At 39.7% G+C, this 19,837-nt stretch overlaps 1 protein-coding gene across 2 annotated transcripts in view; it reads right to left on the bottom strand.

Moving 5' to 3' along the window:
- Window positions 1-19,837, bottom strand: part of GABRG3 (gamma-aminobutyric acid type A receptor subunit gamma3) — a 517,692-nt gene that overhangs the window by 6,535 nt on the left and 491,320 nt on the right. The window contains exons 7-9 of one of the 2 annotated variants that reach the window (XM_074965586.1): window positions 12,375-12,527; window positions 3,258-3,454; window positions 1,004-1,033 (exon numbers count right to left, since the gene is read on the bottom strand). In XM_074965586.1, coding sequence (XP_074821687.1) covers window positions 1,004-1,033; window positions 3,258-3,454; window positions 12,375-12,527 — 380 coding nt within the window. Of the gene's footprint in view, window positions 1-1,003; window positions 1,034-1,081; window positions 1,730-3,257; window positions 3,455-12,374; window positions 12,528-19,837 lie in introns of those variants that run through there. The other variant, XM_074965596.1, reaches the window with a different exon arrangement.

Genomic DNA, 19,837 nt, shown 5'->3' with positions numbered 1-19,837 from the left:
GGAGGCACCTATCTCTGCTAGGGATCCATGAGCAGCAACCCCTCTCCTGGAGTCAGGCAGCTTAGGCACTTAAGTCATTTCTTGTGAGAATGAGGTAGGTGTTTACCTCATTCTACACAAAACAGGGCAAAGGAAGGATGAGAGGTGATGCCCACCTTATAACTCTTCTCTTAGCCCAGTGACTAAACCACACATCTGGAGACCCACATTCAATTCCCTCCTCTGCCAGAGGGGGAACAGATTTGAACCTGCTTCTCAGGAATATGCCAAATCACTGAGCTATGAGATATGCTGATGGGGGGGGGGTGCTCCTGTTGACGCTGTTCTACTGTGGATAAATACTTAGCATCGTTGGACCAAACAGAGAGAGCGAGAGCATGCACAATAGTGAGAATGACTCTATTCCAGTGAGAGACCCAGGGTCCAGTCTCCTGCTCCAAGCACTCCTTAATTATTCAAACTCAATAATTCAAAAATGGCTGAAGAAAATAATTTCAGACATGGGATGTACAAAGTTCTCTAGGAGGGAGAATAACTTTCCAAAAAAGAACAAAAACAAAAACAAAAAAAGAGGGGAAAATTTGAATGCAAACTCTATTTAACAGTTTGATAGTTATTAGGATATGTCCCATGATAGTTCTATGAAAACTGTAAATTCTTCATTTTTGTTAGTTTAACTTCATGATATAATTTGTATTCACAGTTTCCATACATTACTTTATAAAGCAGACATGCAAAGTTGCATGGGTAAGAATAGGGCAGCAGGAGATGGCAGTTTTGGCTATCCTAGATCGTTTAGAAAGAGCTTATAGCCAGAGGCATTTATGTTCCTCTCCCAAAGCCAGAAAATAAACTGACCTTTTACCAAAAAAGAAGAAGAGCATTCACAGTCAGGCTCAAGCCTGACATGACATCAGTTTGAAATTATTCATGAAATATGCTGTAATGTAAACAATATGTGCATGCATCCACTTGTTGCTATTGAATAAAATAGTGTACTCACCATCATGTGACCAAAACTGACATCAGGTAGCTCAAATAAAGATAAGAAAATCATTCAGAAGAAAACAAATCTTTACTGCTTTATATTCATCTAGTTTTAATAACGTTTCTTAAAATATCCCTTAACAAAGGCATGAAACTCCCACAGAACCTTTAATCCACCCAGAATTCTTCTTCACCCATTGACTTCATTTATTTAGTAAATAATAGCAAAGCCAGGCTTCATTCTCATGTCACTTAGCAAACTGCCAGATTTTCAGTCAAGACACCTCCCTAGTGTTAGCATTATTTCCTCATCTTGACATATACCCCTTAAACGTGTCCTTCTAATAACTGCCATATTTTCTGCATTCAGCCTTTCCACACTATTATCTCTTCCATTTTCTCAAAGCCAGCTCACTTCTAGCATGCTATAGAATTCCTTTCAGTAGCACCCTTCTCATGTTGCCTTTCATATACAACATACATGTATAAGGACTGTTTTAGAAGTTTAATGGAATTTTCACTGAATTGGCTCTTGGCTACCTATTATTCTAGCTTGTACTCATCTTTCCCCCATTAGTCCTTTATTTTACTCTCTTTCCACTTCATGACTTATTTCCTGAATCCTATCTTCTCCTTCCTTCTTCCTCTTTTCCCTTGAGCTCTCTTTAATCCCCTTCTTCTCAACCTCTCTTCTCTCATGTTTCACCTCTTTGATTTCAAATGAACGTTTCCTTCCTCCAGCCTGAAAAAACAAAACTTCCGTCAACCTCTCTGACTCCTTTTTTCCATTAAACATTTTGAGTGAGTGAGCTACTTCTACTCCCTCAGTTTCCTCGTCACTAGTTCTATCTTTGATCTCTTGCTTTCTGAATTTGCACTTCACTCCACCGTAATGTCTCATAAAGTGAACAGCAACATTCTCCTGGGAAAATATTTAAGAACAGTTTGTTTTAGAGTTTTTGGAGGGGACTACTTGTATGTCCCTCTGGCAGGTGCCTTTGCTGCCATGAGTCCAATTGTACTGGGCTCAGAGGGAAACAAACACTCTAAAAATGACCTAAAGCTGTTTTCTGAACCTAAAAATGACCATTTTAAAGTTTACTATCTCATTTGCTTATAGAGCTAGGAACAAGTGTTGGTTCCCACTGGAGTGGTAGAGACCTGGGAATCAACGCTTCTGAGTAGTATAAAACTCATGTTTCTAGAGATGAAGAGCCATCAGATAACGGACTTAATAGCTGGTGTGTTTATGTATATGGAAAAGCTATTAAAGATGCAGGACTGAACTTTGTCTGACCTGGGCCATGTACGGGTATAATTTCTTGGTGGGAATTTCAGACTGGGGAGAGAGAAGAGGAAGAAGGAATCATTTCGGTGGCAGGTTGGGGTTAAATAAATCCTGGGGAGATAATTTCTTTTGAGGGGCAGGTGATGCAATGAAAAGTGCATTATAAATTTGTTTGTTAATAGATTTGGCAATTCATACACAGGATATCACTTCTGCCTCCACTCATGTTAACTTCAGCACCATCTCCATACAGCACTGATGCTCACACTCTTCACACCCACCACTTACTCTCTCTGTCACACCCCCAACCAGGTACACATCCACCTTTCACTCTCTCCACCCTCTGTACATTCATACACACTTCCTATTCATTTTCTGAAGCCCCACTCTTCACTTTCTGCACTCCCATACATATAAACTCACCCACCCTTCATCCTTACTGCAATTTGTCATTCTCTGCTCTTCCTGTGATGTGCCCCAACCCCCCCCCCCATTCACCCCTCACATTCTGTTGTATACACCTCTGCTGCACCCCCTCAATTCCTCATTCCCTCAGCTCAGGGGCCTGTCTCCCTCTTCCCCCACTTTCACTCCTTAAGGCCTTATTCAAAAATCCTTGCAACTGGGGCTGGGCAAGGAATCTGTGCTACTTAAGTATCTCTAGATTTTTTTTCAGGGCGGGAGCCACTTTCCTTTCCACTCACCTGCACAGCTGAAAGGCAGGGAAAGGAATAGAAAGAAGGACTGCTGTTGTGGAAGGTATTGCATTTGGCAGCAGCATGCTTGATGCCTACAGGAACTACTTTCCCACCTGCTTGCTGGAATTGATCAAGAATTGGGGAGGGTCTGGGCAAGGGGGAGTGGGGTATTACCTTGCAAAAGCATATGGATGGACCATTGCCATGACTGGCTGTGTGAAAGATTCCCTCTCTGTATTATGCTCTGTGCCCTTCATTAGTAATCTTAGGTGACCACATCTTACCGACTTTTTCTTCTTGGTACAGTTTGGCTTCCTGCAGCTTGAGTAGTAGTTGAGGGTTGCATACTCCATCAGAGCAGCAAAGACAAATAAAAAGCATACAGTCACAAACAGATCCATGGCAGTGACGTAGGAGACACGGGGTAAAGACTTTCTTGCAATGGTACTCAATGTTGTCATGGTCAATACAGTGGTAATACCTGCACACAGAAATTGCATTTAAATGTATACATATCATTTCTTAATAGCAAAGTGGAAACTTTGGAAACACACACAAGATAGGGGACTAACATCCAACCAAGCAGTTACAGGAAACTGATCATCCCCATGTGATATCAATGGATCACTGAATAGTGGTTAACATAAAACATTGAGTGAAAAATTAAATCCTCAGTAGAGCAGGTAAATATTTTGCACAAAATATTTCAAAACCAATGAAACATTTGCCTTTGGTATTTTTAATATCCCTCTCCTGAAATTCCTACATTTTTCTTTTTTCAGTGCCCCTCCCTATTCCTGCCTTTCCCTCCCTATTCCCCTTTTCTTTCTCCTGTTTCAGTGGCAGGTGCGGGGTGAAGGGAGACAGAAAAGTGGGGAAATTCCTAAACCTGGAAAAATTGGGGTTTGGGTTTTTCAATTAAAAACTGAAAAATGTTGATGAAAACAAAATCTCGCACACAAAGTCAAAAAGCCGTTGTTCGTCAAAGGAAATTTTGATTTTTTTATTATTTTTTTTGACCAGCTGTAATTGTCAATAAGGATTTAGGCCCTAGTCCTGCAATTGGCAGCTTGCTGGCCGACTGTTGCTTCCATGCACAGCCTCAGTAGCTGAGGTCAATATCAATCAACAGCAGCAGCAGTCTGTCCAGATGTTATCAATTTACAGGATTGAGGCTTTACACATTAAAATTCTCTCTCTGACCCCATGTATGTAGCCCAGATGAAAATTGTGGCTTATATGAACTGCTACTGTAATTTGAAGAAAGTGGCCAGTTTAGTTCAGAATCCATTCTTTCAAATATAGTATCTTGGATGGACAGACTAATATTTAATCTAATATCTTGATGTAAAATATGCTGAAACCACACAATCTGGTTTGTACTGGAAGTGAAAGCTGTTTGTGTGCATTGTTCAAATCTGGAAGTTGCTCTGCCTGAGAAATAAAAACAATGTTTCCATTTTTGGACTAGTATTGACAATACTTTTTTGGGGGAATCACAAGGCTTTTACAGAAAAATTAAAAATAAGAACTCCGGGATGGCTTGGAAGAATGTAAAGCACCCTTTGAAATACACTCCAAAAGACGTAATTTAAAACAGTATAGATATAAACAATGTTAACAACAAAAAGAAGAAGAATGTTTTGCAGCAGCATGCAGCGTTTGAAATATCAGTGGGGTGACAAAACCTATGCTTCACAGTAAAATTACTGCCCACATATAGCACTCTTTTTGATACCGATATAGCAATGTCTATGGATTACGTTTACCTAACTTTACTCTTTTCTTCATAAAAAATTGTCGGCACTTGATTTGTAGTGTTTGTTATGGACTAAAGTGATTCACAAGGATCCAGTCCTCTCCCATATCATATTTAATAGCTATAAAACCACGGGGAGAGCTAGAAGCTGAAGTGCTAGCAGAATGTTTACACCATGCAGCTCTACATCTCCTTTATGTCAAAGGGTAAATAATGCTATCTGTCAGGGGTCTAAAATGTGCCTCTGACATCAGCATCAGGATAAAGAGCAGTTTGCTGAAGCTGAACCAGACAAGCCTGAGGTGATGCTGATGGAAAGAAGGGAGTGCTCTGAATCATTTTTCTCTTCCATAAGAGCCACTGAACTCAGTGGCTCTCAGGGCTTGGAGATATCTAGATACCCAAATAATAATGACAGGTATCAGAGTAACAGCCGTGTTAGTCTGTATTCGCAAAAAGAAAAGGAGTATTTGTGGCACCTTAGAGACTAACCAATTTATTTGAGCATGAGCTTTCGTGAGCTACAGCTCAGTTCATCGGATGCATACTGTGCATAGTGTTTCCACAGTATGCATCTGATGAAGTGAGCTGTAGCTCATGAAAGCTCATGCTCAAATAAATTGGTTAGTCTCTAAAGTGCCACAAGTACTCCTTTTCTTTTTCCAAATAATAATGGAGGCAAAAAACTTCCACTTCTAAAATGTCATGCCTGAACCTATCAGAGACAGATGTGGCCCCAGTAATCCATGCACCCGTAACTCCATGCTCAACTACTATGATTCTCTGTATCAAGGTAGGAAGTCCAATATGCTGAAAAAGCTTCTGCTCCTTCAGAACACAACCACATCCCTGCTCAGCAACACATCATAGCAGAGCTTTGCACTGATTCCCCCATGAACCCACAGCCAGTTCATAGTCTCTGTCTTGATTCACAGAGTTGTTCTTCGCTAACAGGGAGACTCTCTCTCTCTCACCATGGCCTCCAATGATCAGTATGTTCTACAGGCACAATGAAATTACAGACAAAAGGGACAATTTGGGACCATGGGAGCTTCACCCAGACATTGGAACTCCTCATCTAAATGAACGGAAAGTGACTAAGAACCTGGCCACAATCACAGCCTCCATGCAAAATGCATCTCTTTGACTGAGCGTTCTGGCAACAACACTTTTACACTCCCACTGCTCACTCAATCTTTTATTTTATATTAAAAAACCAAACCCCTAAACTACACTTCCTGAAAAAGAAGACAGAGATTTTTGTTCTTAGTCTTGGAGGGTACTTTGTCATAGTTTCAGGATAACTGCACCTGTATTCCCTGTCCATGGTCCCTCAAGGGCTCCCAGACATTACCTCTCCAGGGCGGAGACTTGTTTCTCACTCCCTCTTGACACCATGTTTTAAGGCTGCACTGCTCCCTGAACTACACTGCAATATCCCTAGCAAGCAAGTCTGCCTTTGCTTTCTCTCCACGGGCTATGACTAGTGTATTGCCAGTAGATACAAGTTACCACAACTTCTTCTAAGCGAGCACATTTATTCTTAAGGTAAAAGCATTACAGAGAAAACATATAAAAACAATAAACTTTTCTATATGCATGATGAAAGCTTACCAGAGGGCACCCATCAGTCTTATGGGACCCTAGTAGGCCAAGTCCTTCCACCACTTCTGCAAGGAATGCCCCACCCACCCTTGGACAGGAGTTCCTGTCCATTTGCTGGATCAGAAAGAAGTCCTCAAGTCAGTTTAAACTCAGGATATTTATCCAAAAGTCCTTCCTTTGACTGTTGTTCTCTGGAGAATCCAGCTTGAACCAGTATATGTGAGCCCTCACCCTTCCTCCCCCCGGAAGGGGGACTTCTCTGGGAGGGAGGTTTATAAGCTGGCTGATTTGCCTTAATTACTGCCCACTGTTTTTAGTTTCTGGAGGAGTCATGGTACCCCTGCCCCATGGAGTCGAACACAATCATACATAAACAATTCATTTAAAACTATGGACCCCAAAGATAGATATTGCAGCTCCATGCGGTATGACACTTGGATACCATACTGATGGGTGCTAGGATCAGAACCTAGTTAGATAGAAGACCAGAGTAGGAATAGGCAGGAGCTGGGTCAGAGTTGCAGACGCAGTGGCACTTGAAAGGGCAGCCACAGGGGAAAGTGTGTAGCATCTTTTCACCCTGGCTTGGGGCTGGATTTCATCTCCACCTTCACAGAGTTCAAATATTCAGACTTTATGCAAATAAGATGCCATTGCTTAGGGTATGTCTGCACTGGAGCTGGCAGGTGTAAATTCCAGTTTTCGGAGACATACCTGAGTGAGCTCTGATTGAGCTATCACACTAAAAATAGAGTGTAACCAGAGTGATGTGAACGGTGGGAAGGGCCTGAGAACAAACACAATAAACAAGCACTGAGAGCTATTTGTGAAGTAATACAAATTTTAGTCCAGTCTTTAATTGTGTATAAGCAATAGAAACGCTGTTTTTAAACATGAAAATCTGTTTTATAGTATCACACAGGGAGCAGGAATGGAAAAAAAAGGCATAAAACACTATACATCAACAGTGTATATCTAGATGCCATATACATCAGTAAGAACCAACACCTATTTTTTCCCCAAAATAGTATCTAGATTCTTTACCCTGGCCTCACTGCTGTTCTGTGTGAGATCATTTTGGGGGATGATGTCCAGGAGGCCCTATGATAGATCTCTTATCCTTCCTTCCACCCTGTTCTAAAATTTGCAATGCTCCAAAACTGTCTGTCATATTTCAGCAGACTTTTAAAACCTACCAAAGATCTGAATTTACTGTCAGAGTCATCCTGATCTCATTTCAACAGCTTCATGTCACAGCTGGCATTAATGCCCTCAGAGAAGTGTATGTGTTAAAATGTATTTGCTGTCAATGACATCAATACTAAATTTACTATTTTATAAATGAAATAAAACTTTCCAGCAAACTAAGATAGCTCAGGGGATTCACAATGGGTGAAAAATGTTTTACCTTTAGGTCATTGGTATGATTGAATCATGATCAATACTTACATTAATATTTTACCATCCGATAGCTGCTTACAGGACTTCACTATGCAAAGAAAATTAGTGGTCTGAATCTGGCAGTCTTAGAGGACACCTGGATTACATGGTTAGAGAGGCTTAATTACCCTCTTACATCTAAGGGTACCTTCCGCCAGGCAGGAGTAATGGCACTTGAGGGGGCAGCATGAGGACATACTACTGATGCCCAAGCTGTAGCTAGTTTGTAGATACGGATTTCATTTTCTCCGTCTTCCAATCTCAGCACCTTTCATGAGCACTAAATTCATTTTCAAAATGTAAGTGACTGAAGGATGGAATTGAAAGGAAAGTGATGTGAGTTTTTATTAAGTGCCATCGTCGGGTTTGACGACTGCTGTCTTTTTGACACTTGCAATTTCAGATGCTATATGGTAACATAATCATAATGGTATCAGATAATGGTATGTGCTAACACACCATATATATATATATAAATCTTTTATATATATAAAAAGAAGGCAGTTTGCTGAAAGCTTCAGTTAAATTAAACCCTCTGAATTTCAAGAAAAACACCCCCATAGTTTACCCAGTATAATTTTTCTTCTCTTCAAACGCCTGCCAACATATCTAGATTGGTAGCTTTGGAAGAAGGTAATTTTCATAGTTAATGAGAAGTAGAAATACTAGAAAGCAATTCCAGCTCTGTAAATGGAGGCATTTACACAAGGAGGGAGCATAGTCGAGTGGTTAGAACACATAACTGGAAGTCAGGACTCGTGCATTATCTGCCTATCTCTGACACTGACTCAGTGTGATCTGAGGGTAACTTCATCTCTCTGTTCCTCATCCGTTGGTTTGTAAAGCAGGGAAAATCATACCCATCTTTCTAAAAAAACCCCAACACTTTGAGATCTTCATATTCAGGTGCTAGTGTTTGTGTATGTGCCATAATAGGGATTATTACTACAGTTCTATTGTCCTCTCAGAACCAAATATCCCTTATTTCATTATTTTAGTATATAAGTAGCTTATTACTGATAACTGTGCAGAAGGGGGGTAAAGCCTTTATTTCATACAACCCAGAGCAGTTGCCAATAGCTCAGCACATTACTCATTAATTTCAGGGAGTGAAATTTTTTCCCTGATGTAATGCCATTTAAGTCAATGAAGTTACATTAGGGACAAATTTGCCCCCTTCCCCGAGTCTATAAATCATTTTGACTGATTAGCACTAATGATCTAGAAAACCCAGGATTATTTCAGTGAGTAGCCGTTAGCTGTGTTACACACAAATGCACACAACTATTTTTAGAAGCGGGTACAATGTATGCTACTTTTCAATTCAGACAGATTTCTTGTTCAAATTATGTAAGTGCACTAAAGCAAATAAAGAGCACTAATGTGGCTATTCTGAAGATTTACAGTAAACTGACCATTGGGAGACATTTGGGCTCTGATGGTGCACAAAGAGATATGTCCTACCTATGCACTACTTTCTAGTCGCTTTATGTAGTTTATATTTTTAAAAAAAGAAAAGGAGTACTTGTGGCACCTTAGAGACTAACAAATTTATTTGCGCATAAGATTTTGTGAGCTACAGCTGAATGCATTCACTGAATGCATCCGATGAAGTGAGCTGTAGCTCACAAAAGCTTATGCTCAAATAAAATTGTTAGTCTCTAAGGTGCCACAAGTACTCCTTTTCTTTTTGCGAATATAGACTAACACGGCTGCTACTCTGAAACCTTTATATTTTTAGACCAGTAACTAAAGGTTTAATTATTTCTCAGAGTGTATCTAAATGGATTTCTCTGGAGTCTATCTAACCAAAAGGAGTTGGGCACCTAATACATCTAGACTGCTTGGAAAACTTTAGCTTAGTTTCTAATTTGACACCCACCCATTGCTATCAGAATGTCTTGTTCCTATTGGATAGTGGTTTTCAGGAACATTCAAAGACAATTCATTGGTGTGACTAAAATTCTAACCTTCACTCTTGTCTAATTAGTTTGGAAATGGCCCTGTGCAGTATAAGTACGGGAAGCTTTCTGAGAGATAGCGCAAAGCAAGCTGTTTCTAGTAAGAGAAAGCACTTGACGCTTTTTTTCTCCTGGTTTGTTGTTTTTAATGAAAATCAGGCATTGTGAAACATTATCCAGATGGGTGATTTGTGATTCTTCAGTACACAATATTGTCTCACACGTTTATTGACACACTGTGGTTAATCTTTCCTTGTCTCTCTTAATGCACTAATTTAAGAGAATTGCATTAGTACTGTAAGGCCTGATTCTCATTTACACTAAGGCATCCTTATACCCCATTGGCAGCTGAAAATCGTCTTTAAAATCTACACCCATTTTAAGCCCCTTTCTACTGCTAGAGTAACAATGTAGAGGCACAATACTGTAAATAAGAATCAGGCCTCCAGTCTTTTGTTTCTGGAAAATGGAGTTCAAATGATGCATATCTGGAATTCTGAAGGACATTTATAGTATATAGCTGTTCAATTCAAAGCTTACCAATGCAACACTCAGCAGGATTCGGAGCGTTACACGCAAGCAGAAAATCAGAGCACATTTGTCAAAAGGTTTGCTAAGGTTTGTGAATTTCTGGAGTGGAGTTGGGACATTTATGATTTTGTGTTGAGCTCATGGGAAGTGATTTTTTAGTGTTGCGTTATTTGTTTTTAATTAACTAACATATGCTCTCAGCAGTCTTATTGCAAGTTCTCCTAAGTCTCTTCCCGTTACTGCTCCTGTTGCATATCTCCATCATAATGAACCATCTATGAGTTGAAGAGATGTTCCCTGTCATTCACTAAGAATAAAGGCTCATTTAACCCTGTAGCAAGATGGGCTGTGTACTTACAGCAGGAACAGCTGACATTTGGATTTGTTGCTGAAACAAAGTGGTAGCTAGTGGAAAGCCTACACTTAAAACATATTTTTAGTAACATATTTCTGCTGTCATTCATCGTGATGAGCTGGACCATCATTTTAAGATGTCAGTTTTGCTTATTTATGTGATGCAGAATGGTTCAAGCCAGGTGCTGACAAACCTTAATAAATGGCTGCACAGCAACACAGGCATACCTCCCATGCCTCATGAGTTATGGACTTTGCTAAAATTTTCAAACATGCTTAAGGGATTTAGTAGCCCAATACCTTCTGGTGAGATTTAAGCTCCTAAATCCCTTAAGCACATTTGAAATTTTCATCTTTATGCCCACAGAGCCCTGTGTTCTGAGCTGGAAGCTACATCGCTCAGGAGGTAGGTGGCTGCCCTGGTTCACTCGTGTGCTGGAAGAAATGATAATGCTGGACTGAGGCATTCTGAACAGCCAATAAATGTTGCAGTCTTGAACTAAATGGCTTCCTGTTGTGACTTTGGGAGAGAACAAACTGGTGGGTATGAGGAATTCCTCAAAGAGTCTAGCTCCCCAGTGTGATCTTAGTAAGATAGCTTGCAGAAACAGGTTTAGATAAGGACTCATGATCATTTTCGGTTCAAGAAGTCATTTTTAAATAATTTTTCCTATATAGAAAAGGAGCAGATGGTGATAACCCATGCATAGCTGCTAGGAGGGTCAGAAAGCTTTGTGAAAAAGGCCTCCCCCTGTTATAGGAGTCCCCCGGCCCCCGCAACAGAAGTCCCTGTTCATTCCTAGGGAACTACTCAGCCAAAAGGGGGTAATGAGACCACAGCCCTGATCCCCCTCCATCTGCCATCCCCCACCTTCGGTATTTTCTCTAAAGGGAGAGGCTATTTGTGTCAGCATAAGAGTTGTGCAAAGTGAGTGCCCCATTGGGTGCAGAGCAGCTCTTGGAAAGATTATGCTTCCTTGAGGCAAAATCTCCCATGTGCTATTCCTGGGATGGGCACACTGACAAAGGCTCTGGCATACCAGCCACAATGGAGCCCCAAGTGTCTTTCCTTCTGTTTTAATGTGTACATAGTTAATCTCCTGTTACAACCCCGCCCCTGCGTTCCTGATACTTGCACAGCCTGCAGTGTTTGTGTTAGACTTTGAAAATTCTGCCCAATTATTTTTAACAGAGCCTAAAGTTAAGCACCTAAATCCACACTTTGGCACTTATATAAGTGACCTGATTTTCAGAGGTGCTAGAGAGCTGCCAGCACCTCTGAAAAACAGGACTCTTATTTATGTACCTAGCTCTAGGAACTCAAGCATCATCATTTTGGACAATTTTCTTCTTATTCCATCAACATTTGTCTGTCTATAACTATAACATAAGGAACAGCAGCTTAAGGACGGAAGGAAGGAAGCAGTCTACTGTGCCGATCATTCAAAAATCCGACTAGAGAAACCACAGAAGGATTAGGGAGGCAATCATTTATTTTGAGCTATTATGCAAACAAAACAAGTGGCAGAGTCATTCATTTTTAATTGTCCCTTTAAAACTCAAATACCAAATTCCCTTGTCACAACTGGCTTTTGGGCCTGTAGGAGCTGGCTGTGACGATGTACAGTATATATCTAGTGCCCAGAGACATTGGTTTTCTAATTGGAAAGGAGATGAAATTTTCAAATGGTAAAGCAGGATATTTGTTAATATTCAACACAGACATAGAACAGAAAGAATTAAGACCTTACCTAGTGCTGTTCTTGCTGGTGTGGCATCTTTTTTAATCCAGAACGATACCCAGGATAACACAACTGTTAAGATGCAGGGTATGTATGTTTGAATAGTGAAGTATCCCATTCTTCTACTTAAATCGAAGTATATAGTCATGACTATGTAATCACCTGCAACAACAGGAAAGAAGCCAAAAAGGATATTGTGATGAACTTCCGTTACTCATTCGCCTCACTGGTAGAGCAAGTATTGTTTCAAATATGCAGTGTATGAAATATTTCCTTGTGTTCTGAGACCATCTGTGCAAAAAAGCCCAGGCACAATGCAGCTGAATTAAAGCTTTCTTACTCAGAACTTCCTGTGTTTTATCCCTTTGATAGAAATTTCAATGTTTCTGGACAGCTGGTGTGAGGCGGGGAGTGGAGACAAGGTTCTTCCTCTCACCTGATCTTGACTAATGGGTTTTCCCAAGGCCTCTCTGCTTCCTGAGGCTGGAACTTCAGAATGATTCCACGGCAAGTATCACTAGGCTACCAACTTCCGACAAACTTGCAGTGGCCATTTCACCTTCCCTCTGCCTTCCCTCCTATGTATGCACTTCCCTTCCAAACACCTGATTCTGGATTTGATCGGCTTCACTGTTTCCCCCTAGGATCATAATGCTGCTCTACACCAGCTGCTAGGGGTCTTTATGCAAGATGAAGCACACAAACTTTCTCCATAAACTGAGAACTTGTTCACAGACATTGAAAGCTCAATGTGGGAAAGCCTTAATTAGCCTCAAATCAGGTTTTCTACCACACAGTAACAAGACAAAGTATAGCATCCTCTCTCGAGGCCTCTTAACAATATTTTCTATGTTCTTTGTGATTGGTAACGTTTCAGTATTCTTTACTACCAAATGTATTATTGAATAGTTGGCATAAAATGTTCCCTTGTGTCAGTAAAGTACATAACACCACCATTTGTAAATTTTGTTTTCTGTCTATCTAGGGTTTTATGTTGTACCCCTCAGCTCAGTGGTGTCCAAATTATATCAGAAATACAGCTCTGTAAGCAAGAATTAAAAAAACAAAAATTAGCATACCATAGTATTTTGCAGAGTGCTGTGCCTACAGTGCAGTGCGTAGGTATGTGTCCTGTCTTTGAGAAGGTATAAAACTGTGTGGGTTTTCTGATTTATGTATGTAAACCACCCTAGCCTGTGGAGAGCTCTTCTGCTCCCAACCTATAGAAGATACAATTCTCTGTGATTATCAGGCCCTAAGGAGTTCTATGTGAAAGCAATAATGATTGTGTGATCTTATTTGTTATTGAACTGGGGATCTGTGAGGTCTGAGAACAGAATATGATGTAAGCACATGACTGAGTTTATTGATACATGTGCATAACTCTCAATAATTGACACTGGGAAGAGTATAACCCTATGTCTATGTTTACTGGTTTAGTATACAGCACCTCAGCTTTTATTTCTGTGTTCTTTAAGTAGCTTTAAAAGTCCTTTTGTGATTATTATTGCTACAGATGCGGTTTGATGAGGTCATGATGTAACACTGACAGACCCTGATCGTCGGCAGGTGGTATAGAACCTGGGACTTCTGGAACTAAATGCATGAGCCTCAAGCCATATGGCTCTTAGCTAATGCTGTAGAGCAGACTCATTAATCTCTCTCTCTCTAGGTCGTCTTGGTGCCACTAGATGGGACAGAACCCCACACCCAGCAGGTGTGTGGGTTACAATGACAGACAGGGCATAAACTTGCTTGGACCCCTTCTCCAATCACCTGGCAGACAATATGTACAGTAATCAGCACCCTGCTTTTCCAGCAGAAAGAACTGTATTTCTACTTTAGGGTTAGAAGAATCTCCAAGCATCTAAACGGCTGCCATTTTTAAGGGCTCCCCCAAAATTGCTCACAAAATCCCTGTCACACACAGAAAAAAGTACACTGAAAGCTGCAGTTCCTCTTTAAAATGGATCATTATTGGTTGGGTGCCGTCAGCGTTCTTAGTGCTGCACAGAACCATGCAGGGGAGAAAATCTTTGCTCCCAAAGGGCTTATAGTCAACAATGATTGCCATTAAGTAGTTACCCCTTGCCAATTAATTCCATAGAGTGATCATACAATTATGTCTTCTAGATAGAGAGGAAAAAAAACTATAGTGATTTCAGATACTGCTACATAGTAACCCTCATATTCTATGATTTTCTTAGCTCTCATATACCCATTTTAATTCATAGATCTCTTCTAAAGGATGGTAAGTATCGTAATTGCATTTTGCAGAACAGCAGCCAGACGTTTAAAGGTATTTAAAGGTGCCTAAAGACCTAAAGAATATTTGAGTGTCGCCCAGTGTGAAATTCATGAATGGCTGGGAGAGCATTCATGTAACATAGCTGGGAGTGATTTTACATACTAATGGCTGTACGTGGGCAGGCCAGGTATGGCTGCTTTGGCAGCAAAGCCATGTAAAAGGCAACCCAGGTTAAAGAGTTCGGGGACACCGCTGTTCAACAGTCCAGATTGTACGCTGGAGAATGTCAGAATATGATGCTATAGACAAAGTAAAAGAAAACCCAAATCTAGGTACCAGATTTATTACCACAACATTAGCAGTGTGTCAACTTTCATATCTTCCTCATACCACACAACATTTCTCATAGTGAGGAATGGTGATCAAGCCATGCAGGCAATTGCAGTTGGGACGCTCTGGAGCCTTCATTGTATGTAAATTTGTGTCCAGGACACATTCTCCCCCATTTGTTTAATTACACAAACATTTGACTAACAAGTGGTGCACCAAGGATCTCCCCTCTGAATCTCCCCTCACACAAGTGAGAATCAGGAGTACCTTAGCTTCGCCAAAGTCCGTGGAGTTACACAAGTGTGAAACTCATGTGAGAAGAGACCTAGCCCCTGAGATTCTAAAGTAAGGCTAGGCAGTGCACTGTTTGGACACGATTAAAGCTGCTGGCGTGGGGAGGAAATCATCTCCGCATTAAAAAAGCTGGAAGCACTTATGTCCCTCATGTTGGCACTATCGTGGTAAGTAAAAGCTGTGTGCTGGCCCAAGGCTTTTAAAAACTACTGTAGATTGCAGTACGCATCTAAATTGCATTTTAGATTTTCCTTTAACCTTGGTCAGACCAACTGCTTTTGAGTGACCTCAATTTGTCACTCAGCCTGCTGAATAGCTGCATCAGTCCCTAGTTATCTAAAATTTCTTGCTGGTGGTTTTTGTGAGGGTGTACAGCAGTAGCATGCACATGCCGCGTTGCTCACAGTACAGTTTTACAGCTACTTATTTAAAGTACATGGACCATCAATAATCAAAATCACGCAGCTTCTATTCTAAAGGATTACAGAAATGTCAAAGGAAGAGGTATGAGTCTTACAGGCATTAACAATCCAAAATATAAAATTATTCTCTTCATTCTGCATTGTGGGACATAGTTGTATATGGTACATTAGTTCTGTAGAAATCCCACTGACATCAATGCAATTTCCAGATGAGGAACAAATACAGAACATGCAACACAGATCTACAAAGCAGATTTCAGAGGAAAACCCTGCTTTAAGGTAAAAATAACGGATATAATGGACTTAAAAAACATAAGTAATCTAATTGCAAAAATGGAGGCCACATGGAAACCAAAGAAATCTCCAATTTGGAACTAAGAAAATAGTTTTAGTTATCAACAACTTAAATCATTTCTCAGGAAACTTACTTAAAATTTTAACTAAACAATGAGCCAAGTTCATTGAAATAATGAAAATTGCCTGGAGGCAAAATAATCCACCACAGGTTTTATGTAACAAGAAAAAATGTATCTTAAGGCAACAAATCTTTTAAAGTAATCAAAATAGAGAGGCAACATTTCTCATGAAACCCGGATGACTGTTGTCTGTGACCTAAAATACCCTTATTAATTTTAGTTTATAATTTGAAAATAGGATCCTGGGTGGAAAAATAATGATTTTCTATGGATTCAGAACCTGGGGTTTTAATGAATGGTGCTAAGCAGCAGCATATTGTCATTTTCTGCTAAAGATTGAGGAAGGCTTGAGTGAACTGCCAAAAGTTTTCCTATATCACATTAAAACTCAACTTCCTTAAAGCTGAAATCTTTGAGTAGCACAGAACTGGAAGTTGTATTTTTAAATAGATCTTTTTACAGTATAACCACACTAATGTGCATTGCATAGTAATTAATCTTCAAATTAGACCATATGTTCACTCTACTACATTTGTTTCACCATCTTATCCCTCATCGCCAATAATTCTGCTGTTATACTCTACGGCTAAAATGGATGGTGAGCCCATTAGTCTTACTAAAAGTTAAATGAAGACTGATTTTAGTGATGTGTAATATGAAACTACCATGTACCAACTTGACAATATTCTGGTTTACTGTATTTTTAGTATGTGAAAGAAGACAAGACTCTTGTTCTTCTCCACCTGAAATGGAGAATAATAAAGAGTGTCAGAGTTCACCTGTGACATTAGTGAGTGTGATTGTGAGAATAAAATATAAAGATGACTAGCAGCATGCTAGGAATATATTACTATAGACCTGTGGGACTCAAAGAGAGCTCATAGGGGTAACTCATTTAACATGTTTGTTTTTTATAATATTTCACAAAATCTACTTAATACCGGATGGGTAAATTTCCCCATCCTCCAAGTTTCAATCTCTTTTCCATGTCTGAACCCAACATCATCCTCCCCCCACCCCACTCCTCTTTTTTCCCTTCCACCCAACCTTGTCTGACACCTTTTGCTCCCAAAGCCCTCCCCTGTCATTCCTTTATGGATCTCTGACCAAGTCTGCTGTGCTGTCCTAGTAAGTTGAACAACTCTTACTGGGCTGGGTACTCTCTACCTTCCATAGTCTGGAGCACCCCTGAGTCAGAAGCACCTCAGATTGCGATGCACATCTCTGATCTGAAAACAACCCAGCCCCGTTCACAGGACACTAACCAAGTTAGGATTTCTTTAAGTATCGTTTGCCTGTTATTGATGCCACTTCCGCAGTTGACTTGTCTATCCAATTGCTATGATGTGCTGAAATGATTTTGCCAGATGCTGCCCTCTTACTCCATCAGGGAGAGGAAGACCTACCTTTGGAATATCCAACAATTGAGCACAATTGTGGCTGAGACAGCCTGGCAGCAGTGACTCTAGAAAGAGGTTCTCTTATTTAAAATAAAAATAATGATAAAAATAGGACATTGTAAATGCTTCTTGGAGATGCAGAGAAGATGAAAGGTAGGGGAATAAATGTCTCTGTCTCCCTTAAAATATTGATAACCAAAGAAAATGTACTAGGGATTATGCAATTTTTTATTCTGACCCTTCCAGCACATGTTTTTCCGTGTGTATTACTAGTGCTCATCGCCATGGAACAATCTTTGATCTCAAGCACTCTAGGATGAATGCTCCCAAGGCCTAGAAAAAAATAAAAAGACTGAGGTCACCCTGCTACTTAGGTTTTTTTCTCAGATGGCTACACATTGCTCTGATGACAGGGTTTCTCCAGTGTGAGTAACGATGTGCATGTTCCCACAGGTGCACACACACAAGAGCAGACAGGCACATTTGCACACATTCCAACATGTAAATGTACTAATTCTGAAGTGTTATATTACAGGTAACTTGTGTGCATGATATGTTAAATAACCGTCTCTATGGGTCTCCAGGGGTGGCTTTTAGTATCATTTGTATTATCATAGTATTGTAGCCTAAGAGCCTCAATCTTGGACTAGGATTCCATTGTGGCAGGCGTTATGCAAACACAACAAAAAGATGGTGCCAGCCCTTAGGAACATACAATCTAGATTAATAATTGCTCTAGGCATGGACAATGTATGTATGTGTGTATGTATTGTGCACAGGCCAGAGGCTGCTGTCTTAAGTAATATTGAGTATGCATTTTTCCTTATGAAATACAGTGAGCCCATTAATTGCAAATGGCTAGCAGTAGTAGTGATTGTGTTGTTATTACATAAGTTATAGGTCTTTTTTTTATTACACAGAGCCATATATAATATGGGGGTGGGGGAGACAAGCAAATTCCAAAAGCATCAGTTTTCATAATAGGAACGTTGAGGGTTGTTTTAAAGAATATAATAAAAAAAGACACATGCGTAAATAAAAGGGATTAATGTAAGGGGATTAATATCAAGGACCAACTCCTGGTCTCATTGATGCCAATGGAAGATTTGTCTTTGACTCAAGTAGGACCAGGATTTGGCCCTAAATTATAACTCAGAACTGAACTGTCTCTTATTTAAATGTTTGCCATTGTAAAGATATTATTTTCTTGTGTAACAACATTAAGAAGTATAACATTTGGGAACATATTTTCACTGAAGCTATCTGTTGTTTATTTACTGGGTCAGCATCAGGTAATTTACTTTTGACGTTATTTGTTCTTCCGTAGCCAATAACCTTTCAGTTTCTTTGATGGAACTAGCATTTTCAAGAGCCCAATAAAATGTCAAGTTTTGTTGAATGACATTGTGTCTGTTTTGAAAATCTGATATCTAGTATGTATTTACATTTATTTCATCCTATGATTTTGAATGGTAGTGTTAAGCTTGGAAACATTTATGAAATGTGTTAGAGGTCTAAATTATTCATATTGGTCAATTTTTAGAATTATTGACATACGTGTATGAAATAAAATGTTTAAAAATGAACCTTTTTCAATAGTTTAAATAACTGTGTGAAACCGAAAAGCCGGTAATTATCGTGTCCGAAAGAACTCATTATGCACTGAACCCCCTACATTTTAAAGTAGTTGATTTGAAATGTGGTTGCACATATTCTACAGTCTTCAGTTACACTACACAACTTATGTTAAGTCCCCTTTAGCTCTTTGAGAGTACAGGGGAGATACACCAACATCTGTGTATATAGCTGCGTACAAGAAGGCAACCCCAAAGATATAAACTCCCAAACAATAAAGCCTGAGTTACTAAGGTGATTTGTTTGAGCGATTAAAAAGAGTTTGATCGTTATAATGATAGCTTTATTCTGAAAACCTAAGTGCTCTTTGTTTGCAGCACTACTATAGAGCATAATGCTTCCCCTCAAAATAGGCCATGTGAAGTTACAGCATCCTACTCATCCAAGCACTGCTGCCAACATCAGAATTGCTTTTAGATCACGTCTAGCCATAATGACATTTTCATTTCAGAGCAGAAAATAGCATTTTGTATGATCTTTCAAATATGGAATTAATGAAAATGATTGATTTTTCATTTTATTATTGCAAGGTACAAATAATATTGAGCAGTCCTCACAAAAAATGCAGGGCCATCAAGCCAAGCAATACAAATGAAAACATATAATACCACAAGCAGAAATTCAGTCCATGATTACAAGTCTAGTTCAATTTCTGACTGAACAATAGAAAAGCTACACATATAACCTCTATCACCTAGAATGCACTTAGCGCATCAAGCAGAAAGTA

This window comes from Natator depressus, chromosome 1 (assembly GCF_965152275.1).
Source record: "Natator depressus isolate rNatDep1 chromosome 1, rNatDep2.hap1, whole genome shotgun sequence".
NCBI lineage: Eukaryota > Metazoa > Chordata > Testudines > Cheloniidae > Natator > Natator depressus.
The sequence above is the reverse complement of the archived record's forward strand: the minus strand, read 5'-3'. Positions and strand labels throughout refer to the sequence as shown.